This window comes from Rhinopithecus bieti, unplaced genomic scaffold (assembly GCF_001698545.2).
Source record: "Rhinopithecus bieti isolate Rb0 unplaced genomic scaffold, ASM169854v2 scaffold_32081, whole genome shotgun sequence".
Lineage (NCBI taxonomy): Eukaryota > Metazoa > Chordata > Mammalia > Primates > Cercopithecidae > Rhinopithecus > Rhinopithecus bieti.
The window spans coordinates 4,684,041-4,709,769 of record NW_016814436.1 but is presented as its reverse complement, the minus strand read 5'-3'; the positions used below and the strand labels follow the sequence as shown (position 1 = coordinate 4,709,769).

The window sequence follows — 25,729 nt, the reverse complement described above, 5'->3', positions numbered from 1 at the left end:
AGTGTCGCCTTTATCCCGAACACCCCCCAAAATGCCTACCGGCGTAGCATGCATATCCCGACTGCAATCCCTTTGCTGTTCCTGAATAAACTCTTTCTTAGGAGCGCTCTCTGATGTCACTTTAGGTTGACGGGAGGCAAGGTTTCTGGATATAACCCAACACATAAAAAACAATTGTGGCGGGCAGATCATGAGGTCAGAAGTTTGAGACCAGCTTGGACAACATGGGGAAACCCCATCTCTACTGAAGATACAAAAAACTAGCTGGGTGTGGTGGCACGCACCTATAATGCCAGCTACTCGGGAGGCTGAGGCAGGATAATCGCTTGAACCCCAGAGGCGGAGGTTGCAGTGAGCTGAGATCGCACCATTGCACTCCAGCCTGGGTGACAGGGCGAGACTCCATCTCAAAACAAACAAACAAATAAAAAATTGCATTTCTGTGCAAAACATATTTTAACATAGCCTCAAAGGCCAGGCGTGGTGGCTCACACCTGTAATCCCATTGCTTTGGGAGGCCAAGACGGGAGGATCTCTTGAGGCCAGGAGTTTGAGACCAGGCTGGGCAACATGGTGAGACCCTGCCTCTACAAAACATTAATGAAAAAAAAAAAAAGTCTCAAAATATGAACTTTTGGCTGGGCGCAGTAGCTCACTCCTGTAATGCCAGCAGTTTCGAAGGCTGAGGCAGGAGGATTGCTTGAGCCCAGGAATTCGAGACCAGTCTGGGCAACAGAGTGAGACCCCGTCTCTAGAAAAAATTAAAAAAAAAATAGCCAGGCATGGTGTTGCACATCTGTAGTCCCAGCTACTCAGGAGGCTGAGGTGGGATCGCTTCAGTCCGAGAGACTGAGGTTACAGTGAGCCGTGATCATGCCACTGCACTCCAGCCTGAGCAACTGAACAAGACGTTGTTTACAAAATGAAAACAAGTTTTAGGAATAAATCTAAAATTTAAAGACTTTCATGGAAAACTATAAAATAATTGAAAGACATGAATGAGGATCTATATAAATGGAAATAATGTCACGTTCGTGGACTGGAAAAGTTAGTTTCACAATGCAAATGTCTTTTCAAAGGTCCTCAAATACAAATGCAAATGCCCTCTCAAACATGTGGAGAGGGCCAGGCACGGTGGCGCACGCCTGTAATCCCAGAACTTTGGGAGGCCGAGGTGGGCGGATCACGAGGTCAGGAGATCGAGACCATCCTGGCTAACACGGTGAAACCCCGTCTCTACTAAAAAATACAAAAAAACTAGCCGGGCGTGGTGGCAGGCACCTGTAATCCCAGCTACTCGGGAGGCTGAGGCAGGAGAATGGCGTGAACCCTGGAGGCGGAGCTTGCAGTGAGCTGAGTTCACGCCACTGCACTCTAGCCTGGGCGACAGAGCGAGACTCCGTCTCAAAAAATAAATAAATAAATAAACAAACAATAAACGTGGAGTGAAAGAAGTAAGTTACAGAAGACAACACGTTTCCTTTGGCTAAAGAGCCAAACCTGCAAAACTAAACTTGCTGTTGGGGATACAGCCACGGACAGAGGCAGGAAGGCTTAGTGTGAAATGGGAGCGCCCTCCGAGGGGGGGCAGGGGGACTCCAGAGCAGGGCACAGAAGGCTTTGGGGCGGCGTTCAGTTTCCTGGCATAGGCGGTGGTGACACCTTGGTTGATTTTATTCTTGTTCTTTAAATTGTGTGTGCTTTCATGAAAAATACTCTGCTTTGAAAATAACAGGTATGTGTAAAGGAAAGCAAGCAGGCCAAGTCTGCACAAGGAACTTTATTTGTGTCTTCTCAAACGGTTCAGATCAAATAATGCCATTTTCTAATCTTGAAACCAGCAAGATTGGAAAGAGAATGAGGCCATCATTTCACTCAGACTTTCGCACTTACTCAGGATTGTATATTCAGGAACAAAGTCAAGCCCTGCCCTCGGAGGCAGGCTTGGCCCGGCCTCACTTCTTAATTAGAATAAACTAGAATCAGGTCCATTGCGTAACTGCTAATTGTTTTGCACCAGGGAGCCACAAAGGAAGCTAAAACTAACCTTCCTAAGTTATCCTAAGTTTTCACTATCTAACCAGCACTTCTGATTTTTTTTTTCCTTAAAACTCCAAAGTACAGGTGTTGTATGTCTGCTGCATCTGAAAGGCTCCCCAGAAATCAGAGCCTATCAAGTGGGAATGTCTGGGCAGTCACCCTATCCTGTGCGCAGACAGCAAAGGGCTCTTGGTGGGTGTCAGACACACGGTACCGCAACAGCAGTCCCGAGGTCTGAGATTCTGAATGTCAGCAGGTGGCTGGCGAATATCACCAAAGCCACTCAGGAACCGGCCATACGGAATGGCTGGGTTTCTTATCAAACATAAAACGCTTCCTCTTTGGCCTGGACTGTTTTGCTAAAATTGTTAGTGGGTTTTAGGGCAGGCCAGTGTATGGGAAACTTTTTTTTTTTTGGGATGGAGTCTCACTCCGTTGCCCAGGCTGGAGTGCAGTGGCTTAATCTTGGCTCACTGCAACCTCCACCTCCTGGGTTCAAGCGATTCTCCTGCCTCAGTGTCCCTAGTAGCCGGGATTACAGGCATGCGCCAACATATCCTGCTAAGTTTTGTATTTTTAGTAGAGACGGGGTGTCACCATGTTGGCCAGGCTGGTCTCGAACTCCTGACTTTAGGTGATCCACCTGCCTCGGCCTCCCAAAGTGCTGGGATTACAGGTGTGAGCCACCGTGCCCGGCCAGGAAACATTTACCAGGGACAGTAAAGGCTCAGAAGAACCTTTTGGGGAAACTTTGTGAGGAGCATAATTCCAGAGGGCCCACAGCAGCCACAGCCTCCTGGCGTGACACCAGGCACACTGCCGGCGGCACAGGCTGCTGGGCACAGGCAGGCACAGCCAGTCTGGAAGAGTAGCCCGTCTTAAATCTTTGGTTTCCTTCCAACCAGGAGCAAACATTGGTAGAAAGAGCCAGGGCATATTTACTCTTTACACCCAGATTTCTCATTCAACCATTCATTATTAAACCATTCGGCTTGCACAGTGATCTCTGATAATACGGTCCATAAAAATCACCATTAAAGCTGCCCTTTCACCTGACCTGGGTGGGGCTGAACGAGGAAATGAGAAGTTTCCTGTATGCTTCAAAATATAAATCAATGCCACGACATTCTGAAAATGGATGCTGCCTGTGAAATGTGAAATCACTAAGGGAACCTCTGCAAAACCCAGCCGGCAGCATGAGGAACGGTGTCTATAGCGTGCTCCCAACGGCCACGGCCCCGCTCCTTACAGATCAAAGTTTAAGCCGCATATTCTCACATTTCAAACAAAACTAAGTTACAGACATCATCTACACAGGCATGGATACACACTAAACGAGGACGTAGCACACAATCGAGGAGTGCCCCGGGGAGTGGGGCGGGAATGCCTTCCAGAAGAATCCTCTGGTCGCCGGAGCCCTCACGCTTCAGAGGAAACCCGCGACCTATCAAGGCTTTGAGACAAAAGACAGACATCCGAGGCAGTTTACACTATTCCGGCTTAAAAAGACAAGATGTTCAATAAATATAGAGAACTCAGCGTGAAGGAAAGACAAGAACAAATCTGGACCACGTGTACAGACTTCAGGGCCTGCATCAGAGGAATCCCGCCGGAGTCCAGGAACGGCCCCTCCTCCACGGACGGCCAGCTTCGTCCTGACTGCCCCCCAAGGCCGGCTGTGTTAAGCGCTTCGCGATGATATGAAGCATGGGTATTTGACATTTTAACAGTAACAATCTTGCCAGTACTTTACACACTGCCAGCTTCCAGAGCGTATCATCTGTGCTCCCAGAACAGACGCCAAGGTTGTGCTCCCAGCTGGATTGTCTTAGCCATGCCGCCGTGATGAGGCAGGTGTGGAGGCCCCAGCAGCCTTCCCGGCGCTGGTGTGGAGGCCCCTCCCGCGGATCACCTGAAGCAGGGCCACTTTGCATTGCAGTTGCACAGTATTGTAAGGATCAAGCAGCGATGTCCTAACCGTAAACTAAGAGGAAGGTGAAATGAAGGCAAAGAGAATCAACCACTTCCCAAAACTTGGCCACAAACCATTACAGAATAAGTCCCGCAAAGTGGATCAAAGTGACCCACTGCTACCTCAGGCCCAGATGGTGTGACCTGCGTGGAAATCATATAATGTCCCTAAAATTATTGCAACAGAGCCACTCACGGGCCATTTTCTAAACTACACTGTTGACATTGTTAAAACCTAAGAGGCCAGTGCCCCCAAGTCAGCAGCTGCATCCGCTGAGAGTAACTGGCACGGGCTGCAACCCGCAGATGCGTGCAGAACTGAAAATGCCAAATATGTACACAAAATTGTTGACAAAAGGGTTTTTTTCTAAAATCAAGATTTAACTATCAAAAATAAATTTCTACATTTAAATGTATATATCAACATAATTGGTCTGTAATAATTCTCTTAAATAGTTTCCACACTTTCCCAGTTCGAGAGCAGAACGCCAGCTTCTCAGCTATGCGAGTCGGGCTTCAGATTCTCTTCAATTCCTCGTGCAAAGAGTCGAACCAGCTGGCAGTGGACTCTGCAGAGACAAGCGGCCACGTGTAAACCCCAGGTGTCCCTCACTCAAAGCTGGCCTGAGCCCCACTCCTGGACCACATGTGTCCCTCACTCAAAGCTGGCCTGAGCCCCACTCCTGGACCACATGTGTCCCTCACTCAAAGCTAGCCTGAGCCCCACTCCTGGACAAGGGGTGCAGTGGGGGCCCACCCCCCATGGAACGGTCAGACGTTACCGTGGGCTGCGGGAGTCTAGCCCACAATGACGGGTCCTGGGAGTTCAGTAATTCACTTAGACTCCCAGGATGCCGAGTTTGTACAGGGGTGCCGGTGGCCAGGTGGGAAATCTGGGCGTTAGTAGACCTGACTTGGACTCCAGCGCCCCCATGGAAAGCAGAGCGCCCGCTCCAGTGTGTGCCCACTCTACCCACCCACCCACCTCCACTTCCTCCACAGTTCTGAGCGTGCAGGGTGTGTGAGGAGTCTGTGTGGGGCAACTCCGTGTGTGTACGAGATGTATGAGGAATGGTCAGTTAAGAAAGACAGGTGGCCCAACGCCAGCAAGAGCCTTTGGGCTTGAGAAGCCAGTCGGGGGTCCCTGGAGGTCCCCTGCCCAGGGGCTCAGTGGCCACAGTGAGTCCTTGGGTGAGTTCCATCTTCCCACACAGGACAACTCTGTTTATTTCTTTTATTAATGATATCACAGCCTCCTCAGACATATTTCAGTAACCTAAACCCCTTCATTAAGTGACAGGCTGGGGCAGGGCGTGGTGGCTCATGCCTGTAATCCCAGCACTTTGGGAGGTCCAGGCGGGCAGATCACCTGAGGTCAGGAGTTTGAGACCAGCCTGGCCACCATGGTGAAACCCTGTCTCTACTAAAATATAAAATTAGCCGGGTGTGGTGGCGGGCGCCTGTAATCCCAGCTACTTGGGAGGCTGAGGCAGGAGAATTGCTTGAACCTGGGAGGTGGAGGTTGCAGTGAGCTGAGACCTCGCCACTGCACTCCAGCTTTGGCAACAAGAGCAAAACTCTTGTCTCAAAAAAATAAAAATAAATAAATAAATGACAGGCTGTTTCCATGGAGCTGAGCTCACACATACACAAATTATATTTTTAAAAGTGGCGTGCTGCTCAAGGCATAACAATATTTATCAAGATAGACAGGACGTATTTCAAGAATGCCTGTCCTAATTTTCAAATTATTTCTTTAACAAATACATATACCAATATTAAAAATAATTCCACTTCCTAAACTTGTAAAATGAGTTGACAGAGGAAAGTCCCTGTGCATGGCTGCCTAGGGTGGTGGGTGTTCCTGGGACTTTCCGACGGCCTCCTGCCATCGCCACCCTGCCAGAAAGAAAGGGGGCGCGCGGACCTGGGCCTGGGGAGGGGCAGAGGCCTCCTTCTCCCTTAGGTTTGTTTGGATGCGAATGGGAGAAGCTTTCTTAGAGCCGCAGCTGGCTGGCTGGGGAGTCACTGAAAGTGGGGAGCTGTCCACAGAGATGCCTGCATCCTCTTACATGCTGTGACTTAAAGCACCCAAGGGCCATCTGACACCCAGCTTTCGGTGCAGACGAGCATGGGCCTGCTGACCAGCCTGCCATCGTTCTCACGCGAGCCACACTCTGTTAACAAGTGTCCAGCTGGGCTTTCTTGAAGGAGACCGAGCTCTTACCAACATCTGCCAACAGTTCAGAATCCGCCTAGAGCTGTACAGTACCCCAGTCTCATGTAATTTGCACGCCCACACCTAATTCAATGGCCTTTTGAAAAAATCAGCTTGCTTGTTACTGTCTTTCCACGGAGAAACAATTTTCTTTGCACTCAAATTTCATCTGGTAATGTGATATATTACAGATTTCCAAATACAGTGGGTCCCAGTGGGTGTGAGGAGGACACGGCTTCTCACCCTCCGCCCAGCCAGCCAGAGGAGGGGCGTGGCACCTGCCCCAGGGAGACTGAACATCCGTGTCTGGCCACACCTGCCTCCCCCAGGCTGCGTGGCCTCCAGCACACGGCATCCCTCTGGGGCTCCTCCCCTCCTTCCCATCCTCGGGGTGACCTTCCCAGCCCTGCTGCCTCCTGCCCCTTCATGGACAGAGCACGTGCACTTGGTGACTGACCGTGGCCCTTTAGGCTAACGGTTCCCTGGTGGATTCAGTGGACAAAGGACTGCCCGTAAAGGCAGTTTCCTTTGTTTGCCTTTTTAAATTTTTTTGAGGGCCCCCACTGTAGCCCTTGTGGCCCTGAGTGGGGCTCAGGGCCAGCTTTGAGTGAGGGACACATAGGGTTTACCGCAGCCCCTGTCCAGGAGTGGGGCTCAGGCCAGCTTTGAGTGAGGGAGCTCTCTCACCCAGGCTGGAGTGCAATGGCAGGGTCTCAGCTCACTGCAACCTCTGCCTCCTGGGTTCAAGCGATTCTCCTGCCTCAGCCTCCCGAGTAGCTGGGACTACAGGCGCGCACCATCACATCCGGCTAATTTTTTTTTTTTTGTATTTTTAGTAGAGACGGGGTTTCACCATGTTGGCCAGGCTGGTTTTGAACTCCTGATCTCAAGTGATCTGCCCACCTCGGCCTCCCACCTTTTGAATTATTCAGGAGAAGAGAGAGAATGCCAGGGCAAAGAGCCAGTCCCAGCCTGGAGCACAGGGTGTGGAAGAGGAAAAGATGAAACGGAGGGGCTTCAAACACCCATGAAAATTATCTGCAAAACAAAGCGCTGCGGACTCGGCGCCCTGGCAGCTTTCCGGAACGTGGGTAATGACATCTCATTTGATATTTGACGTAGGGAAAGAAAAATCATTTACAAAACATTCTTACGTTTTGTGTTATAAAGTCCCGGGGAACCCCCCACCCCGGGTGGGGCAGCCTGTGACAGACACCTCAGGGCTCACGGGGCTGGCGCTGGTGGCTGGAGGACTCCTGCACGCACCTGACCTCAATGGCGGGGCTGTGCAGCACCTCCCCGTCGCAGTTCCAGGAGCTGTTGGAGACGGCACAGCAGCAGGAGGGGTGGCTGCTGCAGATGTGCCCAAAGCGCTTCTTCCCCCCCTCCTTGAGGTCACTGTCCTCGTCCTCCACGTGCTTCGATGTAAACTGGAATTTCTTGACACGATAAACTTCAACAAAAGTGAAGTCAAACTACCAAGAAACAGTGAGAGGGATGATTCAGCTCTAAACGTCATCCGGGTGGGGCAGCAGAAAACCCCAGGCCAACAGCGAGTTCTCTTGGGCCTTGGTGCACACACGGCCCTTCTTGGAGGATGCAGCCGCTTGTGCGGGCCCCTGGGGTTCCCTTTCTGGGTGACCTGACGGCTCAGAGATGAAGGGAAACCTGGCACCCACCTTCCCCGGCGCCCACCTTCCCCGGCGCCCACCTTCCCCGGCGCCCACCTTCCCCGGCACTTGTCAAAATGACTTCTAATGCTTTTAGAAACCACAGCTTATCTACAATGACAAACGCTTTTAACAGAATTCTGATAATTAGCAGTGATTTATAGAATTTTGTATTCTCTTTTTAACAAGCACTACTTAAAAGCCACATAAAAATAGCATTAGACTAGATCTTAAATAGAACTTAAGTAAAAAAAGAAATGTGACTAAATTTGGAGACTGTGGCCAAAAGTTCTGCTTCTCCCAACATGACTAGACTTAGGTCTTCCTCTGTGCGGGCTACAGAAAGGTGTGGCAGGAGGTCCCGAACAGAACCCGTTTCTGGGAACCTAAAGAGTCTATTTTAAGTGGCCTTCAAGGGCCACTTACATCTTTACTGTATCGCTTTGTTCTGTTTTTAACAGGAAGAGAAACAACAGACAAGAAGTTGTATTATAAACATTCATACCCCTTAGTTTCTGTGCTCAAATATATGTGTGTGTGTATATATGTATATATATGTGTGTATATATGTATATGTGTGTGTACATATGTGCGTATATATGTGTGTGTATATGTGTGTGTGTGTGTGTGTGTGTATGAGATGGAATCTCAGTCACCCAGGCTGGAGGGCAGTGGTGCAATCTCAGCTCACTGTAGCCTCCACCTCCTGAGTTCAAGCGATTCTCATGCTTCAGCCTCCCGAGTAGCTGGGATTACAGGCGCGTGCCACCACACCCGGCTCATTTTTGTATTTTTAGTAGAGATGGGTTTCACCATGTTACCCAGGATGGTTTCAAACTCCTGACCTCAGGTGATCCACCTGCCTCAACCTCCCAAAGTGCTGGGATGACAGGCGTGAGCCACCGCACCTGGCCTCAAAATTTATCTTTTAAATGAAATTTTACAAGGAGTCGTTGTAACCAGGAGTTTAAAGTTTGTGAAATAAAAAAAAAAATTGCCCTTCCTTCCCTTGAATTAAATAATGAATTCCTACAACACATAAACCAGGGATTGCCGGAACATACATTACTCGCCAATGGAGGTTCCACGCAAAAGCACCCCACGTACCTGGTCCTGCTGGTTGGTGTGCCTGATGAGAAATCTCAGAAAATTGAACCTGGAGCATTTCCGGATGAGGATCAGGTCAGAAGACCCGTCTCCCAAGTGGGCAGCTGGGGAGAGGCCCCCAGGGCTCCGGCGACAAGCACAGGACATGTTTGTGGCGTTGATGGCCAGAAACTTCCCACAGACGACCTGCCACTCCTCCACGTCCTCTGAAGCAGAAAGAACCATGGAGACGTCACCGTTCCAGTGGCACCAGGCAGCGCCCTGCACTGGGATGGTGAGAGGCCATCCGGGCTCTCACCTGGTCACGCATTGAGCGGACACTTCATGCAACCGCCTCTTCAGCTCAACACCAAAAACACCCACCACGGAACTGCCCGCTCCCCACAGGAAGGGGTACCCCACGGGTCACCTCCCGGAAGACAGGACTGTTGTCCCTCTCCTTACTTGGTGACTTGGACAATTTAGAACAAGGGTCAGCAAACCACGGCTGTGCGTCACATCCGGCCGCCGCCCGTCTGTGTGTGGCCTGAGCGCTAAGAATGCTCTTCACGTTTCTAAATAGTTGAAAAAGGTCTGGCGCGGTGGCCACGCCTGTCATCCCAGCACTTCGGGAGGCTGAGGTGGGTGGATCACCTGCAGTCAGGAGTTAGAGACCAGCATGGCCAACATGGTGAAAACCCGTCTCTACTAAAAATACAAAAATTTAGCCGGGCGTGGTGGCGCGTGCCTGTAGTCCCAGCTACTAGGGAGGCTGAGGCAGGAGAATGGCTTGAACTCGGGAAGTGGAGGTTGCAGTGAGCTGAGATTGTGCCCCTGCACTCTAGCCTGGGCGACAAGAGTGAAACTCCATCCAAAAAAAAAAAAAAAAAAAAAAGAGAGAAAGAGAAAAAAATCAAAAGAATAGTATTTTGTGACATGTGGAAATTCTATGAAACTTAAATTTCAGTGTCCATAAATAAAGTTTCATTGGCAGATGGCCACACCCACTCACTGTCCACTGCCTAGGCTGCCTCTGCTGGACAGAGACTGTGTGGTTGCCAGGGCCTGAGGTGGTCACCAGCAAGCCCTCAATGGGAAGTCTGCTGCCCCACATTCTAGAGCACCCAGGACAGGAGTCCAGACTTAGCACCACTACAGCAATTCAGAAAGGGCAACGGGACCTTTCACAAAACCTGCTGCCTACACAGTCGCACACAGCAAGTGGCAGTGACCTGATGATGCCTGGGGCTACGGAGAAATGGATTCCTGGTGCCAGACAGGAAAAAGGAAAAGCAAAGGTGGGCGGGGAGAAGAGGCAGTGCCTTGAGAGAGGACAGAAACCAACACTCCAGCACACACAGTGACAACACTGAGCCTGTGTCTTAGGGATTACCCGCAGCTTCCAAACCGTACAGCGCTTTCTTCTGCTCCTCCTCCAGCTGCTGCCTGCTTTGCCTGCAAACAAAGCATCTGAAAGACAAGAATATCATCACCTTTTAAATATGGAGCTGCAGGTGCAATGCGTATGCTTGACACATACAGATGTATTTACATTCTTTACACATACAAAAAAGTTCCATTTCAAAGGCTTAACTAAAAATATTTTTTGGCATATTAGAGGTTTCAGAATGAGACCTACTTTTAAAATGACACATTCAACATGTCCTTCTCTAAAAGGTTTGGACATGAGGAGAAGCACAGCATGAGGACGCTGAGGTGCCACCCAGAGACGGTGTCTGCCTGGCCCTGCAGCTAACATAGCCTGGCTGGGAGAAACGACCAAGGCACTGGTTCCTCCTGCGGACTCCTGGGATGAGGACTCATTTCCTGTCAGATAACAAATCATACAGGGCTTATCTGTTCCAGTCAATAACAAGCAAATAACTCAGAACCATCGGCTTAGAACTTAGTCATTCGCCTGGCACATCCTGCTGGTCTTGGGGGGCTGCTGGCTTCACGCTGTCAAGCAGGACAAGTGTGTGCACGGGTGGAAATCGCTATCAGCCGCCGAGTTCTTGAATGCAGTGACGCAAACAGCATCTGCCTCTAAATATTCTCATTTTACGGTCTCAAATTCTTCACTTAAAAAAGGAAAGGAGCTAGGAGAAGGTTCTGAAGTCTGCATGACTTAAAGGACAAAGTGAGTGTCCCTCACAAAGGCGCAGCTGTCTCCACAGCCCCGTGTCCTCAGCCCCAGGCAGAGCAGAGACAGGATGACCATTCAGGCGCCCTCCATGGCGCCACTAGTGAGGTCATGCGGCCTGGGGCAACGACGTTTAGATTTATTTAAGGTTCTATTTACACGGGTTGGATATTACTGAGTACACTGTGTGGGGGTGGGGGGCGGGGATACACCACCGAGGAGTCACTGCTTGTTCATTCATGTATACACCATTGCAGAGCCTGTACTGGCCAAACCAGGAGAGCACAGCGTTCTCAGCTGTGGTTGACTCCACTCAGCCTCCCCTCCCTGGCGGGACGCCTCTTTCCCTTTGCATCGCCTCTCCCTGGGCGGCTGCCCTGGCTCTGCCCCCCAACCCCTGGCACCAGCCCTTGTTGCCAGCCCAAGCCTTCTTGCTGAGGGTCCTCTGCCTTCCTGTGGGGTTGAGGGCGTGGCTGGCGGGGGCTCTGCTTACTGTAGAGTGGGCTCCTGCCTTGGAGCACGGGGCTAACACGGGTGAGGGTCTCAGCCAGGGGTGCGGACAGGAGGGTCGCTGCTGAGAGCACACACTCCAGCCAGCTCTACCAACAGTCCTGCCACCAGTGCCCTGCACGCGCACGGTCACCGACAAGGCATCTGCCATCCTTTCCTGCCTGCATTTTTCCTCCATCAGGCCCCCACAGGGTGCAAAGGGAACCCCAGCAGGGGCAGACCCTGTGCTCGGCCCCCACTCCAACAGTGGGTGTGGGACCCTCCCCCAGAGTCCGTATCCCTGGCACAGAAGAGGCTGCCTGCGCAGGCCATGAGGACAGAGATGGGGACAGCAAGGCCCACGCACGCCTAGGCCATCATGGGCATCAATAGGCATCGTGTCTCTGGGCACGCTGCATCGAGCACCCTCCACCACATTTGGAAAATACTTCCGCATTCATCTTCCTAATCGTTCTGCTTTATTTCCTGTCATTTGCAAGAGAAACACACAAAAAAATGTACTTACCCTGCCCGGCAGGGTTTCCCATCCCTGGGAGATCCCACCGTGTGTTGTGCAGGGAGGAAGGACACGGTCCCTTCATAGCAGTGGTGGGAGAGAAAGGTCTTCAAACCTGGAAACAGAGTGCAGCGAAGACAAAACATCCACAAGGGTCACTGCTTGGTTAGGATGCTGTGCTGGGCAGTGTCAGAAACGCTGCTGAGAGTGCATCTGCCTAAACTGTCTGCGGGAGGGAGAGGCCAGGCCTGCTTCAGGCAATGTCACCATTGAGGGCAGTGGCAGGATCTCTACCCTCCCGCGGGACAACAGCACGTCTAGTCATGGTGCTGGTGCCTTCTGACACCCACTGATGCTGGGACAGTCAGGGCTCTGGCCACTGTCAACGCCAGCAAAGCGGGGCCTTTGCCATCAGCCACCCTGCGTAGCCTCGATGACGTGGCCTGTGGGCTCCAGTGGCTCAGGGTCATCCCCTCCACCCCTTCACGAGGGTTGGCGATGCACCCACCTGCCCCAGGGCGTGGCCCCCACTGGGGTCAGCCACAGCCCCTGTGACGTCCTAAAGAGCTCAGGACAGAGGCCAGGGCCGCTGCCACCCAAAGTCTGGGGCTACCCTCCAGGCAAATGTGTGTGCTGTCCATGGGCTGCCTGCAGCCTGGCACCCGGGGCTGTCCGGGAAACACCACCCAGCAGGATAGCAGGGACTGGGCAGGAGGCAGGAGGGGGGCCCTGGGGTGCCGTAGGCCACACCAGGAACCAGGCCATGTCCTGAGTGTCTCAGGGCGACATCATTCCTCCGTGTCTGATGCTGGGGCTGGTGCTGCCCTGTATGACATCTGGCAGTGACAGCCTACAGGGAGCCCGCCCCCAACCTTACCCCGACACACAGAGGCCTCCATCCTCCCCACACATCCCTGCCCGCAGACGGCAAGCCCGCAGCCAGTGTTCACCGTCCAGGGTGGGGGAAGCTGCCGGCAAGAGCGGTCTGGCTCCCAGGACATCTGTGTGCCTGAAACTCAGCTCCCAACTGTCCCCAGGACAGCCCTGCCTATGGGTCTTGGACCTGGCATGGGCCAGGTGCCTGGAACGCACTCAGTAGGTGGGCCCTTCCAGGCTGCAGCTCCGCCTCCCTGCATGGTGGCTCTGGCCTCTCTCCCTGCTCCTCCCATGGGGGTCCCACGAGGACATCGTGTCCACGGTCCCGGGAGGAGGCCGACCCATCGGTCAGCAACCTTCCAAGCCAGCTCCCCGCTCAAGTGCAGGGAGCTGAGGGGCAGCTGCCTCATCACCCACATGCAGCCTCCAGGGTGGCGCCTCACTGACTTCTGACGTCCCGGTTTCTGTCTGCCCCCAGATGGGTCCCCAGATGTCCTTCCGGCACCTAAAACTCCACTTGGCTCACCAGAATGCGTCACTTCCACACGCTCATTCTCCTTCAGTGCCCTCTGTACTGCCCCAGAACAGCCGGACGCTTTCTGCCTCACAGCCACCGAACCCAAACCCACCTTCTTGAAAGCATCTCAGGCCCTGTGGCCAGGACGGGGATCCCGAGACCCGGAAGGCACCTCCTGCCTTGGGGCTCTCATCCTGGTGGGAGGGACAGAGCTGCAGCCACTGTCTGCGGCGATGGGCTGAGGGCCAAGGGAGGGCCAGGCATGCAGGGGGCTGCCTGCCACCCCACCCCAGCAGGCAGGGACAGGGAGGGGGCGTCTCAGAGGCCTTGCTGGGCAGAGCCACACTGGGCTCAACAAAGGGCAGTTGGGCGAATGGCACAACCCAAACTGCTTCCTAAAATCCTCACGGCTTCTCTAATTTTCTCAGTATTCCCTGTGTTAACAAGCCTTAGATAAATACCTAACTTTTCCATTTCCTAGGTTTTAATTTTCAAGCCACACTAGTTTTTTAATTTCGTTAGATCTTTTTAAGCTTTGTAAAGTTTGCCAAATTACTATTTCTTTCTCTCATAAGAAAAGGGTTAAGATTTCAGTATTAGGAATTACTCGATTTAATTTGATACAGATATATCTGAAAGCGAACTGCAAAGAGCCGGGAAAGTCGACTGGGCAGCGAGAATGGCATACCTCACGGTCTACATATTCTTCTTTTCTTTTCTCTTCTCTTTTCTTTTTTTCTTTTCTTTTGAGACTGAGTCTGGCTCTGTCGCCTCAGCTGGAGTGTAGTGGCCCCATCTCTGCTCACTGCAGCCTCCACCATCTGTGCTCAAGGGCTCCTCCTGCCTCAGCATCCTGAGTAACTGGGGTGCCCGGCTAATTCTGTTTTTAATTTCTGTGGAGATGGGGGTCTCCCTATGTCACCCAGGCTAAAATTCTACTTTCCTTTTTTCTGAGACAGAGTCTCGCTCTGTTGCCCAGGCTGAAGTATAGTGGCATGATCTCGGCTCACTGCAGCCTCTGCCTCCCGGGTTCAAGCGATTCTCCTGTCTCAGCCCCCTGAGGAGCTGGGACTATAGGCGCGCACCACCATGCCTGGCTTGTTTTGTATTTTTAGTAGAGACGGGGTTTCACCATGTTGGCCAGGCTGGTCTTGAACTCCTGACCTCAGGTGATCCACCTGCCTCGACCTCCCAAAGTGCTGGGATTACAGGCGTGAGCCACTGCCCCTGGCCAATTCTATGTATTTTTAAAGTTCTCCTTTTCCAGCATTTAAAAGCTGCTGATGTTGCATCCACTGCCTGATGCGTGCAGACTGCAACTCTTGTGTCTGAGCTCGAACCAGCCTTCATTTCTGGTTCATTCTAAGCTCTGTGGTTGTGCAACAGGTTACCACCATCTGGCCCGAGGCCCCAGCAGCAGCGCCGGGAGCCTGGGGGACCTGTGGGTTCCGAGGCCCACCCAGACCTGCCATGTTGGATGCTCTGGGTTCTTCCCTGCAGCCTGGGTTCCTCCAAGCCCTCCAGAGGATGCTGGTGCCCACCACAGTCTGAGGACCCCTGGGCTCAAGGAAGAGTGAGGCAGGGTAAGGGCAACCTCTCTGTGCCTGTTTTCTCAGCGACGCAGGAGTACCTGCTGGGGCGAGAAGAGCACTGTGCAGAATGAAAGCTTTTGGGCTTCGGGGAGCGTGGTGCGGCATTCGCTCACGCTCGTCCTTCTCTGTGCCCGCCGCGGCCTAGCCGTAGGAAGGCAGAATCTTGCCTGGTTTTTTCATGGACACGTCCCTGCATCAAAAACCAGGCCCGGCATAAAGCAGGGGCTCAGTAAATACGTGCTGAGTGAGTGTATTTCACTTGCATGGCTAGCTACGGTGTAACTCCAACAAAACCACGAAACCTCATGGAATGAAGTAAAGGATACTTGCGCCTGAAGTTACGGACAAGCTTCTGCAAAGACATCCCAGGCTGAATTTCTGCACAAAGTTCTTGCCACTTTGACTAATAAGCTCAGAGTGATTATAAAACTATTGTTTTTGGCCGGGCGCGGTGGCTCAAGCCTGTAATCCCAGCACTTTGGGAGGCCGAGACGGGCGGATCACGAGGTCAGGAGATCGAGACCATCCTGGCTAACACGGTGAAACCCCGTCTCTACTAAAAAATACAAAAAACTAGCCGGGTGAGGTGGCGGGCGCCTGTAGTCCCAGCTTCTCGGGAGGCTGAGGCAGGAGAATGGCGTGAACCCGGGAGGCGGAGCTTGCAGTGAGCTGAGATCCGGCCACTGCACTCCAGCCCAGGCGACAGAGCGAGACCCCGCCTCAAAAAAAAAAAAAAAAACAAAAAAAAAAACAAAAAAAACTATTGTTTTCCAGGTCGGGCGTGGTGGCTCACGGTTATAATCCCAGCACTTTGGGAGGCCGAGGTGGACAGATTGCTTGAGCTCAGGAGTTTGAGACCAGCCTGGACAAGAGGGCAAAACCCTGTCTCTACAAAAATATACAAAAAAAAAAAAAAATTAGCTGGAAAAGGGGGGGGGGGCCTGTAGTCCCAACTACTCGGGAGGCTGAGGTGGGAGAATCGCTTAAGCCCGGGAGATTAAGGCCGCAGTGAAGCGTGATCATGCCACTGCACTCCAGCCGGAGCGACAGAGGGAGGCCGTGTCTCAAAAAATTTTTAAAAATATATTTAATAAACTATTTTTTTCCAGTTAACACTTCCACTTGACCTGTGTGGGGGGCCTCTGTCACCTGCCTACCGGATGTGAGAGGCCGGTGGCCGGGCATCGCGGGGGGCCCGCACCTGGGGTTCTGGAGTGAGCTGCGCCTGTCATGGTGTGTCTTCTGTGGCTTATGCTTGGGTCCAGTAGGCAGGATCTGGTTCAGAGCAATCCAGGTTCCAGTCCAGACCCCGCCAAGCTCTGGCCACGGCACAGTTCACGAGGCCCTGAGCTTCCCGTCTATAAGCAGGTGCGGGCCCACCTCTGACGGTGCTTCGTGGATTCAGTCAGGTAACATCTGTGAAGGCAGTGGAGGCACGACCAGTGGGGGGCGAGTCTGCATTATTCTGAGTTACCTGAAAAGTCGTATCTGGCAAGACCCAACCATCGTTTCTTCTCACTGTCCTTGATGATGTCCCCGTAGAAGCCGTAGCCCAGCAGGGACACGGAGTAGCGGAGGAGTGTGCTGTTGTGGTGGACGGAGGACACATCCATGGCCAGCGAGTCCCCTGCGGGAGAGAACAGCCGTGAGGGAAGACAGCCCCGCCCCATCCACTCCATCCCCTTCAATAGCACTTTGCAAACATGGGAGTTATGTTTAAAAAGTGTGACGCAAACACAAGGCATTCAATGCAGGGATTCTCTCTCTTGGGGTGTTGGATGCCGTATTTTTTATTCAAATGGCTGAACTTCACTCAAATTTCTAAAACAGGCTTGGGGAGCTGTCCTGTGGGGACTGAACAGGAGCATATCCATGAGGCTCATGAAATGTCATTAACTGAAAGGATGGTGGTTTGAGGATGAAGAAAAAGCACATGGCATTTTAAAACACAAAATCAAGCCAAGCGCAGTGGTTCACACCCGTAATCCCAGCACTTGGGGAGGCCGAGGTGGGTGGATCACCTGAGGTCAGGAGTTCCAGACCAGCCTGGCCAAAATGGTGAAACCTTGTCTCTACTAAAAATACAAAAATTAGCCAGGCATGGTGGCTTGTGCCTGTAATCCCAGCTAGTGGGGAGGCTGAGGCAGGAGAATCACTTGAACCTGGGAGGCGGAGGTTGCAGTGAGCCGAGATCACACCACTGCACTCCAGCCTGGGCCACGGAGTGAGACTCTGTGTCAAAAAATAAATAAAATAGGCCAGGTGCGGTGGCTCGCGCCTGTAATCCTAGTACTTTGGGAGACTGAGGTGGGTGGATCACCTGAGGTCAGGAGTTCGAGACCAGCCTGGCCAACATGGTGAAACCCTGTCTCTACTAAAAATACAAAACGAGCTGGGCGTGCTGGCAGGCACCTGTAATCCCAGCTACTTGGGAGGCTGAGGCAGGAGAATCGCTTGAACCCGGGAGGTAGAGGTTGCAGTGAGCCAAGATCACGCCACTGCACTCTAGCCTGGGCAACAAGAGCGAAACTCTGTCTCAAAGTAAAATAAAGTAAAATAGAATAAAATAAAATAAAACGTAAAATCAGAAGTAGGCCGGGCACAGTGACTCACGCCTATAATCCCAGCACTTTGGGAGGCCGAGGTGAGAGGCTCACTTGACCCCAGGAGTTTGAGACACAGGGAGAACCCGTCTCTACAAAAAACCACAAAAATTAGCCAGGTGTAGTGATGCACTTCTGTCATCCCAGCTACTTAGGAGACTGAGGTGGGAGGATCGCTTGAGTTCTGGAGGTCGAGGCTGCAGTGAGTCAAAATCATGCCACTGTACTCCAGCCTGGGTGACAGAGTAAGACCCTGTCTCAAAGAAAAAAAAATTCTGATTACAGGCTCACGCCTGTAATCCCAGCACTTTGGAAGGCCGAGGTGGGTGGATCACCTGAGGTCAGGAGTTCGAGACCAGCCTGACCAATATGGCGAAACCCCATCCCTACTAAAAGTACAAAATGAGCTGAATGTAGTGGTGGGAGCCTGTAATCCCAGCTACTCGAGAGGCTGACGCAGGAGAATTGCTTGAACCTGGGAAGCGGAAGGTGCAGTGAGCCAAGATAGCGCCATTGCACTCCAGCCTGGGTGACAACTGGGAAACTCCGTCTCACCAAAAAAAAAAAAAAAAAAAAATCTAACTGGCTATTTTAAAATACACAATTTCTGTGACTTCAGGTGAGATACAGTAACCCTGTCTACTGGGATGAGGAACAGGCAAGGGCACTAAAGATCTGTCCTGCCAGAGCCCGCCTGAGTGGTGAGTGCCATGGGAAGCCCCTTTTGCTCTTCCTGACCAGGGCTCTGCATCCTGGACTGAACCCTCCAGGCCTCACAAAGGCATGCGTTCCACATCTGGCAGCCCAGGCACAGCTGCCCATGCCCACTGCCATGGGCACCACTGCAGGATGTGGGCGGCTTCCGAGCCTCAGGGCAGCAGCCTCTGGAAGAGGAACTGAGCAAGAGTCAGGTGAGCTGAGTGAGGGCATCGCACATGCGGTGGATTCTGTGGGAAAGAACTCGGCCCACACTGGGCCTGCCCCCAGGATGGCCGTCCTGACAAGGTGGCCTCAGAGCTGGGTGCTGAGTGGGATCACAGCGCAGCGAGCAGAGCAGGGGACACAGCATGACCCACGTGCCAGCACAGGACGGCAGCGGCTGGAACACGCGACGGGGACAGGCCTGGGGCACAGGAGGCCCGGCTGCCACCGTGCGCACGTGCAGAGGAGGGGCTTACCAACAACAATGTGCAATGCTGAGGTTTCTGCATCGCTGGTGCCCACCGTGGAGTAACACACGCAGTCTGTTGACCCTGTAAAGGGAAAAAGAAGGTCTTGAATATCATCAGAATAACTGAGAATTGTAATCGCCTCCCAATTCAGTAAGTGGTACCTCACTCCATTCCTTCCATGGCCCTAGAGTCAACACTAACGAATAAATAGAATTTACCTACAAAATGAATGTGGAAAATACTAGCGTTGATTCCTCAAGAATATTGAGATTGGGCTGGGCGGTGGCTCATGCCTGTAATCCCAGCACTTTGAGAGGCCGAGGTGGGCGGATGACTTGAGGTCAGGAGATCGAGACCAGCCTGGCCAACATAGTGAAACTCTGACTCTACTAAAAATGCAAAAATTAGCCAGGCGTGGTAGCATGCATCTGTAATCCCAGCTCCTCGGGAGGCTGAGGCAGGAGAATCGTTTGATCTCGGGAGGCGAAGGTTGCAGTGAGTCAAGATCACACCACTGCACTCCAGCCTGGGCGACAGAGTGAGACTTTGTCTCAAAAAAAAGGAGCCAAAAAGTAAACAAACAAACAAAAAGTATAAATGAACGTTTAAGATTATAGGCATAACTTTTTTTTTTTTTTTTTTCGAGACAGAGTCACTCTGTGGCCCAGGCTGGAGTACAGTGGTGCGATCTTGGCTCACTGCAACCTCCGCCTCCCAGGTTCAAGCAATTCTCCTGCCTCAGCCTCCTGAGGAGCTGGGACTACAGGCGCCCACCACCACGCCCGGATAATTTTTGTATTCTTAGTAGAGACGGGGTTTCACCATGATGGCCAGGCTGGTCTCAAACTCTTGACCTTGTGATCCGCCTGCCTTGGCCTCCCAAAGTGCTGGGATTACAGGCGTGAGCCACCCACTGCACCTGGCCCTCGTAAACTTTTGAAGTGGCTGGGTGCGGCGACGGTCACATACGGCCATCACTTGAGATCTTAATCCTAGGACAGGCAGCTCGGGTCCCTGCTTCAGTCTGACGTTCACCGTGGACAGGGCTGGCTGCGGCTTACGCGTCTTTTTATCCTGGGCTTCACTGGCTCAGATGAAAGGCAAGTTGCAGCTGCCCCAGCTGATCACATGGCCTTCCCTCTGAGGACCAAGCTCAAAAGAATGATCTGCATCCACAATGACCACCCACGCCTGTGGGAGTAGCTACGCTGGCCCTCAGCATTCCCCACACAGCTGAGTACGGCAGTTCCTCATCCACCCGGCCAGCACTGCTGCCACCCGAGTAACGACTAACCACATGCTCCCATTCACACGGGAAGGACCGGGCTCCAGAGAGGTTGCTCCCAGCACACGCGCATCATCTCCTTGAGCCTCTCTGTGCCTCAGGTCATTAGCAGGCAATGCTGGCTGAAGTTACGAGCAGCAGATGCAGTCACAGGCTAACAGGACCGAATGAATGGCGGTCTCTTCTTCCTACAGATGTGCTAATGCACCTATATTAATACGTATGTGGAAGAGACTTGGAAGATAGAACATGCTAGATCAGTTCGCAAAGCAGTTGGAGCCATGCCCTTCAGATGCTCCAGTGACATCTGTCCCAGAGGCAGCTCAACACCCTCTAGATCCCAGGACCCCAACCCCCACCTGCCCCTCCTGCCCCCAGCCAGCAAGACAAGCAGTGACCTCTGCACCTTCTAGGGGCTGGAACCCTGGAGCATGAGTGAGTTCAGGTACCTGCTGCCACCACTGGCCGTGCACGTCCAGGCGGCCTCCCCCACAGGGTCTGTGGTTGTCAGGTCTCACAACTCTTGTGCCCCCAGGCTAGTCTTCGGGTTGCCATGGCGACCGTTACACCCTTGGGTGACTCCCTCATCCTTACTCCTCCACTCAAGGCGATGCTGCGGCTCAGAGACTCCACACAGTCCCCCACCAGCTACATCCCAGAGACTTAGACCCCCCTGCCGTCCAAGCCACCAGCATTTTCACCGGGGCCCACGTGCTCTTAGGACCAAATGCAGAGAGCAGTATCAGAGCAGAGTCAGATGTCACCCGCTGCTGAACCACCGCCTCCAAGACCTCCTGCTGCATGGCAGAGTGGAACTCGGCATCTCCCTCGGGGATGCCCGTCCCCCGCCACCCCCAGCCACACTGGCTTCCTTGTCCCGAACACCCCCAGCTCCTCCCACCTGCTGTCCTCTGCACCAGCTGACTCCAGGCCTAGGCCCCTCACCTGTCACCTCTCAGAAAGGCCTCCTGGGCACCCATGGAAAGGGGCCACAAAGAGACCCTCCCCCTAGTGGCGTTTGCTACACTGTGCACCCACCCTGGGAAAGGCTTTTATGCCCACATTTGGTAGAGTGCCTGCCATCCTCTCCTGGGGCAGAGGCCACAGCCAAGGTCTAGAGGAGGGCAGGGCACACAGCAGTACCCCCACCCTGACCACAGGGCAGGGCAAACAGCAGTACCTCCACCCTGACCATGGTGGAGTGCAGCCTGCATCCCCACGAGCACTCCTGAGCTGCAGGTCTCAGCTCCTGAGGTCGTTTTGGATTTTAAGAGCTGAGGGTTTTAGGGCTTAGTGCTGCCACTGGCAAATGGTGACCAAAGACAGGTTTCTTGCAAACAAGGTAAGAACCATACAGCATAGATGAGAATGCAGAAAAACAGAATTCACGGAATCCAGAGTGCACCACATACAAAGTTAAAAGACCAAAACCTAATCTGGAAAAGAGTTGTAAGACACAAAAACCAATGAAGGGCAAATAACATATAAACAATGTTATGGTCAATTAGAAAGTGACAGGCCGGGCACGGTGGCTCACGCCTGTAATTCCAGCTCTTTGGGAGGCCAATGTGGGCAGATCACGAGGTCAGGAGTTCATGACTAGCCTGGCCAACATGGTGAAGCCCTGTCTCTACTAAAAATATAAAAATTAGCCGGGCACAACGGCAGGTGCCTGTAATCGCAGCTACTGGGGAGGCTGAGGCAGAAGAATTGCTTGAACCTGGGAGGCGGAGGTTGCCGTGAGCTGAGATCATGCCACTGCACTCCAGCCTGGGTAAAAGAGTAAGACTCTAGCTCAAAAAAAAAAAAAGAAAAAAAAAAAAAGTGACAATGCCCTCCTGCTTCCCCGTGGAAGCAAGCAAGGGAAAGGAAGTTTACAAAAGCACACAGTGCAAACAGCAAGAGGACCTGTGAAAACAGCGTGGCCTCAGGCATAATGACAGAAAGACAAATAAAGAGAGTAAATAAAGACAGTGAATAAGGTGGCATACTCAGCCTACCAGATGGGATAAAAGTTACACCACAGACAAACCTGCAGGCTGCGTCAGGCTCGGGGAAACTCCCCTCCCAGCCCCATGGGTGGCCTTCATGGGAGAATTAAGTGGGCCCAGAGACTCCACGTGAAGGGATGTCCACAAGGAAATCATGAGCTGGAGTCTCTGAGAGCCACACATGTGAAGGGGCCAGGGTCCTTCATGAGGGTGGAAGATGCAGAGAGAGTACGGAAAGAAGCATGGGAGTGAGGGTCTGGGGTGAAGATGGCAGGAGACGGAGCCTTGATCTCACTCAGGCACGTGTGGCCTTAGGGAGACACAGTGCAAGGCCGCCAACTTTGGTTGTCTGGGTCATTCAAAGAATCGGAATGGGCTGGGTGCAGTGGCTCATGCCTGTAATCCCAGCACCTTGGGAGGCCAAGGCAGGCAGATCACTTGAGGTCAGGAGTTTGAGACCACCCTGGCCAATATAGCAAAACCCTGTCTCTACTAAATATACAAAATTAGCCAGGCATGGTGGCACACACTTGTAGTCTCAGCTACTCAGGAGGCTGAGGCAGGAGAATCGCTTAAGCCCAGGAGGCAGAGGTTGCAGTGAGCCGAGATCGCCCCACTGCACTCCAGCCGGGGTGACAGGGTGAGACTGACTCAAACAAACAAACAAACACACAAACAAACAAACACAGAGAACTGGAACCAGCCAGCAAGACAAGCGGTGACTGGCCAGGCATGGTGGCTCACGCCTGTAATCCCAGCACTTTGGGAGGCAGAGGCTGGTGGATCATTTGAGTCCAGGAGTTGGAGACCAGCCTGGGCAACATGGCGAAACCCTATCTCTACAAAAATGTGAAAAAAAATGAGCCGAGTGTGGTGGTGCACACCTGTGGTCCCGGCTACTTGGGAGGCTGAGGCAAGAGAATCACTTGAGCCTGGGGCAGTCTAGGCTGCAGTGAGCCACGATCATGCCAGTGCACTCCAAACTAGGTGACAGAGTGAGACCCAGTCTCAAACAAAAAGACAAGCAGTGATCTCTGCACCTTCAGGGCCCGGGAGCCTGGAGCGTGTGTGTGAATATAGAGCTCAACCTGACACAGCTGTGCTCAGTCTTTTTTTTTTTTTTTGAGACAGAGTCTCGCTCTGTCGCCGGGGCTGGAGTGCAGTGGCCGGATCTCAGCTCACTGCAAGCTCCGCCTCCCAGGTTCACGCCATTCTCCTGCCTCAGCCTCCCGAGTAGCTGGGACTACAGGCGCCCGCCACCTCGCCCGGCTAGATTTTGTATTTTTTAGTAGAGATGGGGTTTCACAGTGTTAGCCAGGATGGTCTCGATCTCCTGACCTCGTGATCCGCCCGTCTTGGCCTCCCAAAGTGCTGGGATTACAGGCTTGAACCACCGCGTCCGGCCTCAGTCTTTCAACAGACATCTAAGAGAGCCTCTCGGTGCCAGGGCTGGGTGCCCCACTGAGGACACACCACTGAAAGCAAGCGCCCCGCCTTCGGGGAAGACAGACATCAGCCAGGGCCCGGGGGCCCTCCCGAGCCGTCCGCTCTGGCCAGCTCTTCTGCTCTCCCTACTCCTTACTGCCTGGCAGAAACCGAGGTCAGTGGCACACAGGAGGCCTGAGAAGGATGCGACGAAATCCAGCAGAGGCTCCGCCGAGATCCAGCGGGACATTTCTACAATGCTTTGGTTTAACTGAGAGACTTGCTATGAGAAGGGGTGCTGAGAGCTTTTTCTCTATTGAGCTATTTCTTTTTTTTGAGACAGAGTCTAGGTCTGTCACCCAGGCTGGAGTGCAGTGGCACGATCTTGGTTCATTGCAACCTCCGCCTCTCGGGTTCAAGAGATTCTCCTGCCTCAGCCTCCTATGTATTGAGCTATTTCTAAAGAACGATTTCTCCCCTTTGTGTCTCCCAGCCAGGAGCCGGGCTGTTCTTATCAGACAGGACTCTTCTCAGGCGAGCGGCATTCTCCTAAAACTCATCAGGCGATATTACGAAAAATTCCTCTCTATAAATAACCGCATCCCACCTTCCCCAAAAGCCAAAGGGAAGGGGTCCTCACCAGACAATCATCCTTTCCTGTATGTTTAAAACCGTGACCTTCGTCAACTTGTTGCTAACAATTATTAGCAATTCATGAGATATTATGCTAACACAAATCCCCCTAAAAATGAGTCTTGATATTGAAAACATCCGCAGTATCACCATCTATGGGCAACACTTTGCCTCACACCATTACTCACACGCTCTGTCATCAAGAAGGAGTAACCGCTTAAGTTAAAGGATGACTCCTTCAGGTAAACACTGGCCCACAATGTCACCTGTCGGAGGCAGGTTAGAGTTGAGAGCAGCACCCACAGAGAAGGTGGCTAGGGGACTCTGTCCCTCGTGAGGGCTGGCCTTTCCCTTGCTTTGCAGCAAAGTAGGCTCTAAGCCTCCAACTCTTGCTCCCATCTGGTGACCTTGTGACCTCACCCCCAGGGCCTCCTGTTTTCATTCATAAAATGGGAGTGACTGCGGTGCTCACGTCCCAGAGCTGTAACCAGACTGAAAGTATGCACTGTGCCGCCACCCTCGGGGCCAGACACAAGGCCAGAGAGGACAGAGGCACCTCGTCCCCTGGCAGGTCATTCGCAAAGCCTGCGACTCACCACACTCAGGCCCTCACCTCGACTTAGCTTAACACCATGATTTTTCAAAGAACAATCACAGAAGGATGTGCTTCCCAGAAGGATGTTGAATGGACCAAGCCAAACCAGCACTTCAGGACACAGCCCAGCTGCTCCCAGGCTTCACCAGGACCTGCCCTTGGTTCTGCCCCCACCTTTCCTGCTCAGTCTCCTCCCAACTCCCCAGTCTGACTCCTTCTGCCCACACCCACCCCTAACTCCCAGTTCCTTCAGGTCCAGAAGTCACTTCTTCCAGAACGCACCCCTGCCAACCTACCTACCTGCTCTGGGCACCGGGGGCTTCCCCACTCCAGGATGCGACCCCGGCGGCAGGATTCTCCTGCCTTGCGAGAAGCAGCCTTCGGGGGAGTCAGGCAACTTTCCACAAGTATCTATTTCATTGGGGTCATACTCTCAATGATGTCACCCCAAGAGTGGCCCTAATGGTAGGAAATCTGTATGAACCACACTGAGTATAATTGGGTTATTAAGTGTCCGAGGTGGCTGCTTGTGCAGAACAATTCCTAAGGACGGGAATGAAGAGAACAGAGAACGCAGGCCAGCTCCATACCCGCAGGGATGATTCCGATCCGGAGGCTGCTGGGGACCAGCACAGCCCGGGGGTGGTTCTGGTCGACCCCGGCGCTCCTCTGTGTCCTCCCAATCAGACCGTGCAGCACCTCGCTGAACATGCCGTCTCCGCCGACACAGACGATGCTGCAGGAGGAACACAGCTGGTCAGGGCTCCTGCAGGTGCGGCCCTCTGAGCACAGCAGGCCCGGGCATCCAGCTTCAGGAGGGGCAGCCTGCGCACCTGGCCCTTGGCAGATGTCTGGGACCGTGGCTCCTGAAATGTCCCTAAGTGATAAGGTCATGCCTCCGTACCA

General features: G+C 52.8%; 1 protein-coding gene and 1 pseudogene across 2 annotated transcripts in view; both read right to left on the bottom strand.

Annotated features, from left to right (window-relative positions):
• Window positions 1-1,765: 1,765 nt before the first annotated feature.
• On the bottom strand, window positions 1,766-3,995 carry LOC108514497 (uncharacterized; annotated as a pseudogene). Its single transcript, XR_001881227.1, has one exon. The product of XR_001881227.1 is annotated as an uncharacterized LOC108514497 (transcript).
• CERK (ceramide kinase) overlaps window positions 1,766-25,729 on the bottom strand; it is a 41,402-nt gene continuing 17,438 nt past the window's right edge. Inside the window, exons 6-13 of the mRNA XM_017850759.1 lie at window positions 25,414-25,559; window positions 18,901-18,975; window positions 16,594-16,746; window positions 12,144-12,249; window positions 10,379-10,455; window positions 9,007-9,212; window positions 7,496-7,704; window positions 1,766-4,580 (exon numbers count right to left, since the gene is read on the bottom strand). Coding sequence (XP_017706248.1) covers window positions 4,508-4,580; window positions 7,496-7,704; window positions 9,007-9,212; window positions 10,379-10,455; window positions 12,144-12,249; window positions 16,594-16,746; window positions 18,901-18,975; window positions 25,414-25,559 — 1,045 coding nt within the window. The 3' untranslated portion in view covers window positions 1,766-4,507. The remainder of the gene's footprint in view (window positions 4,581-7,495; window positions 7,705-9,006; window positions 9,213-10,378; window positions 10,456-12,143; window positions 12,250-16,593; window positions 16,747-18,900; window positions 18,976-25,413; window positions 25,560-25,729) is intronic.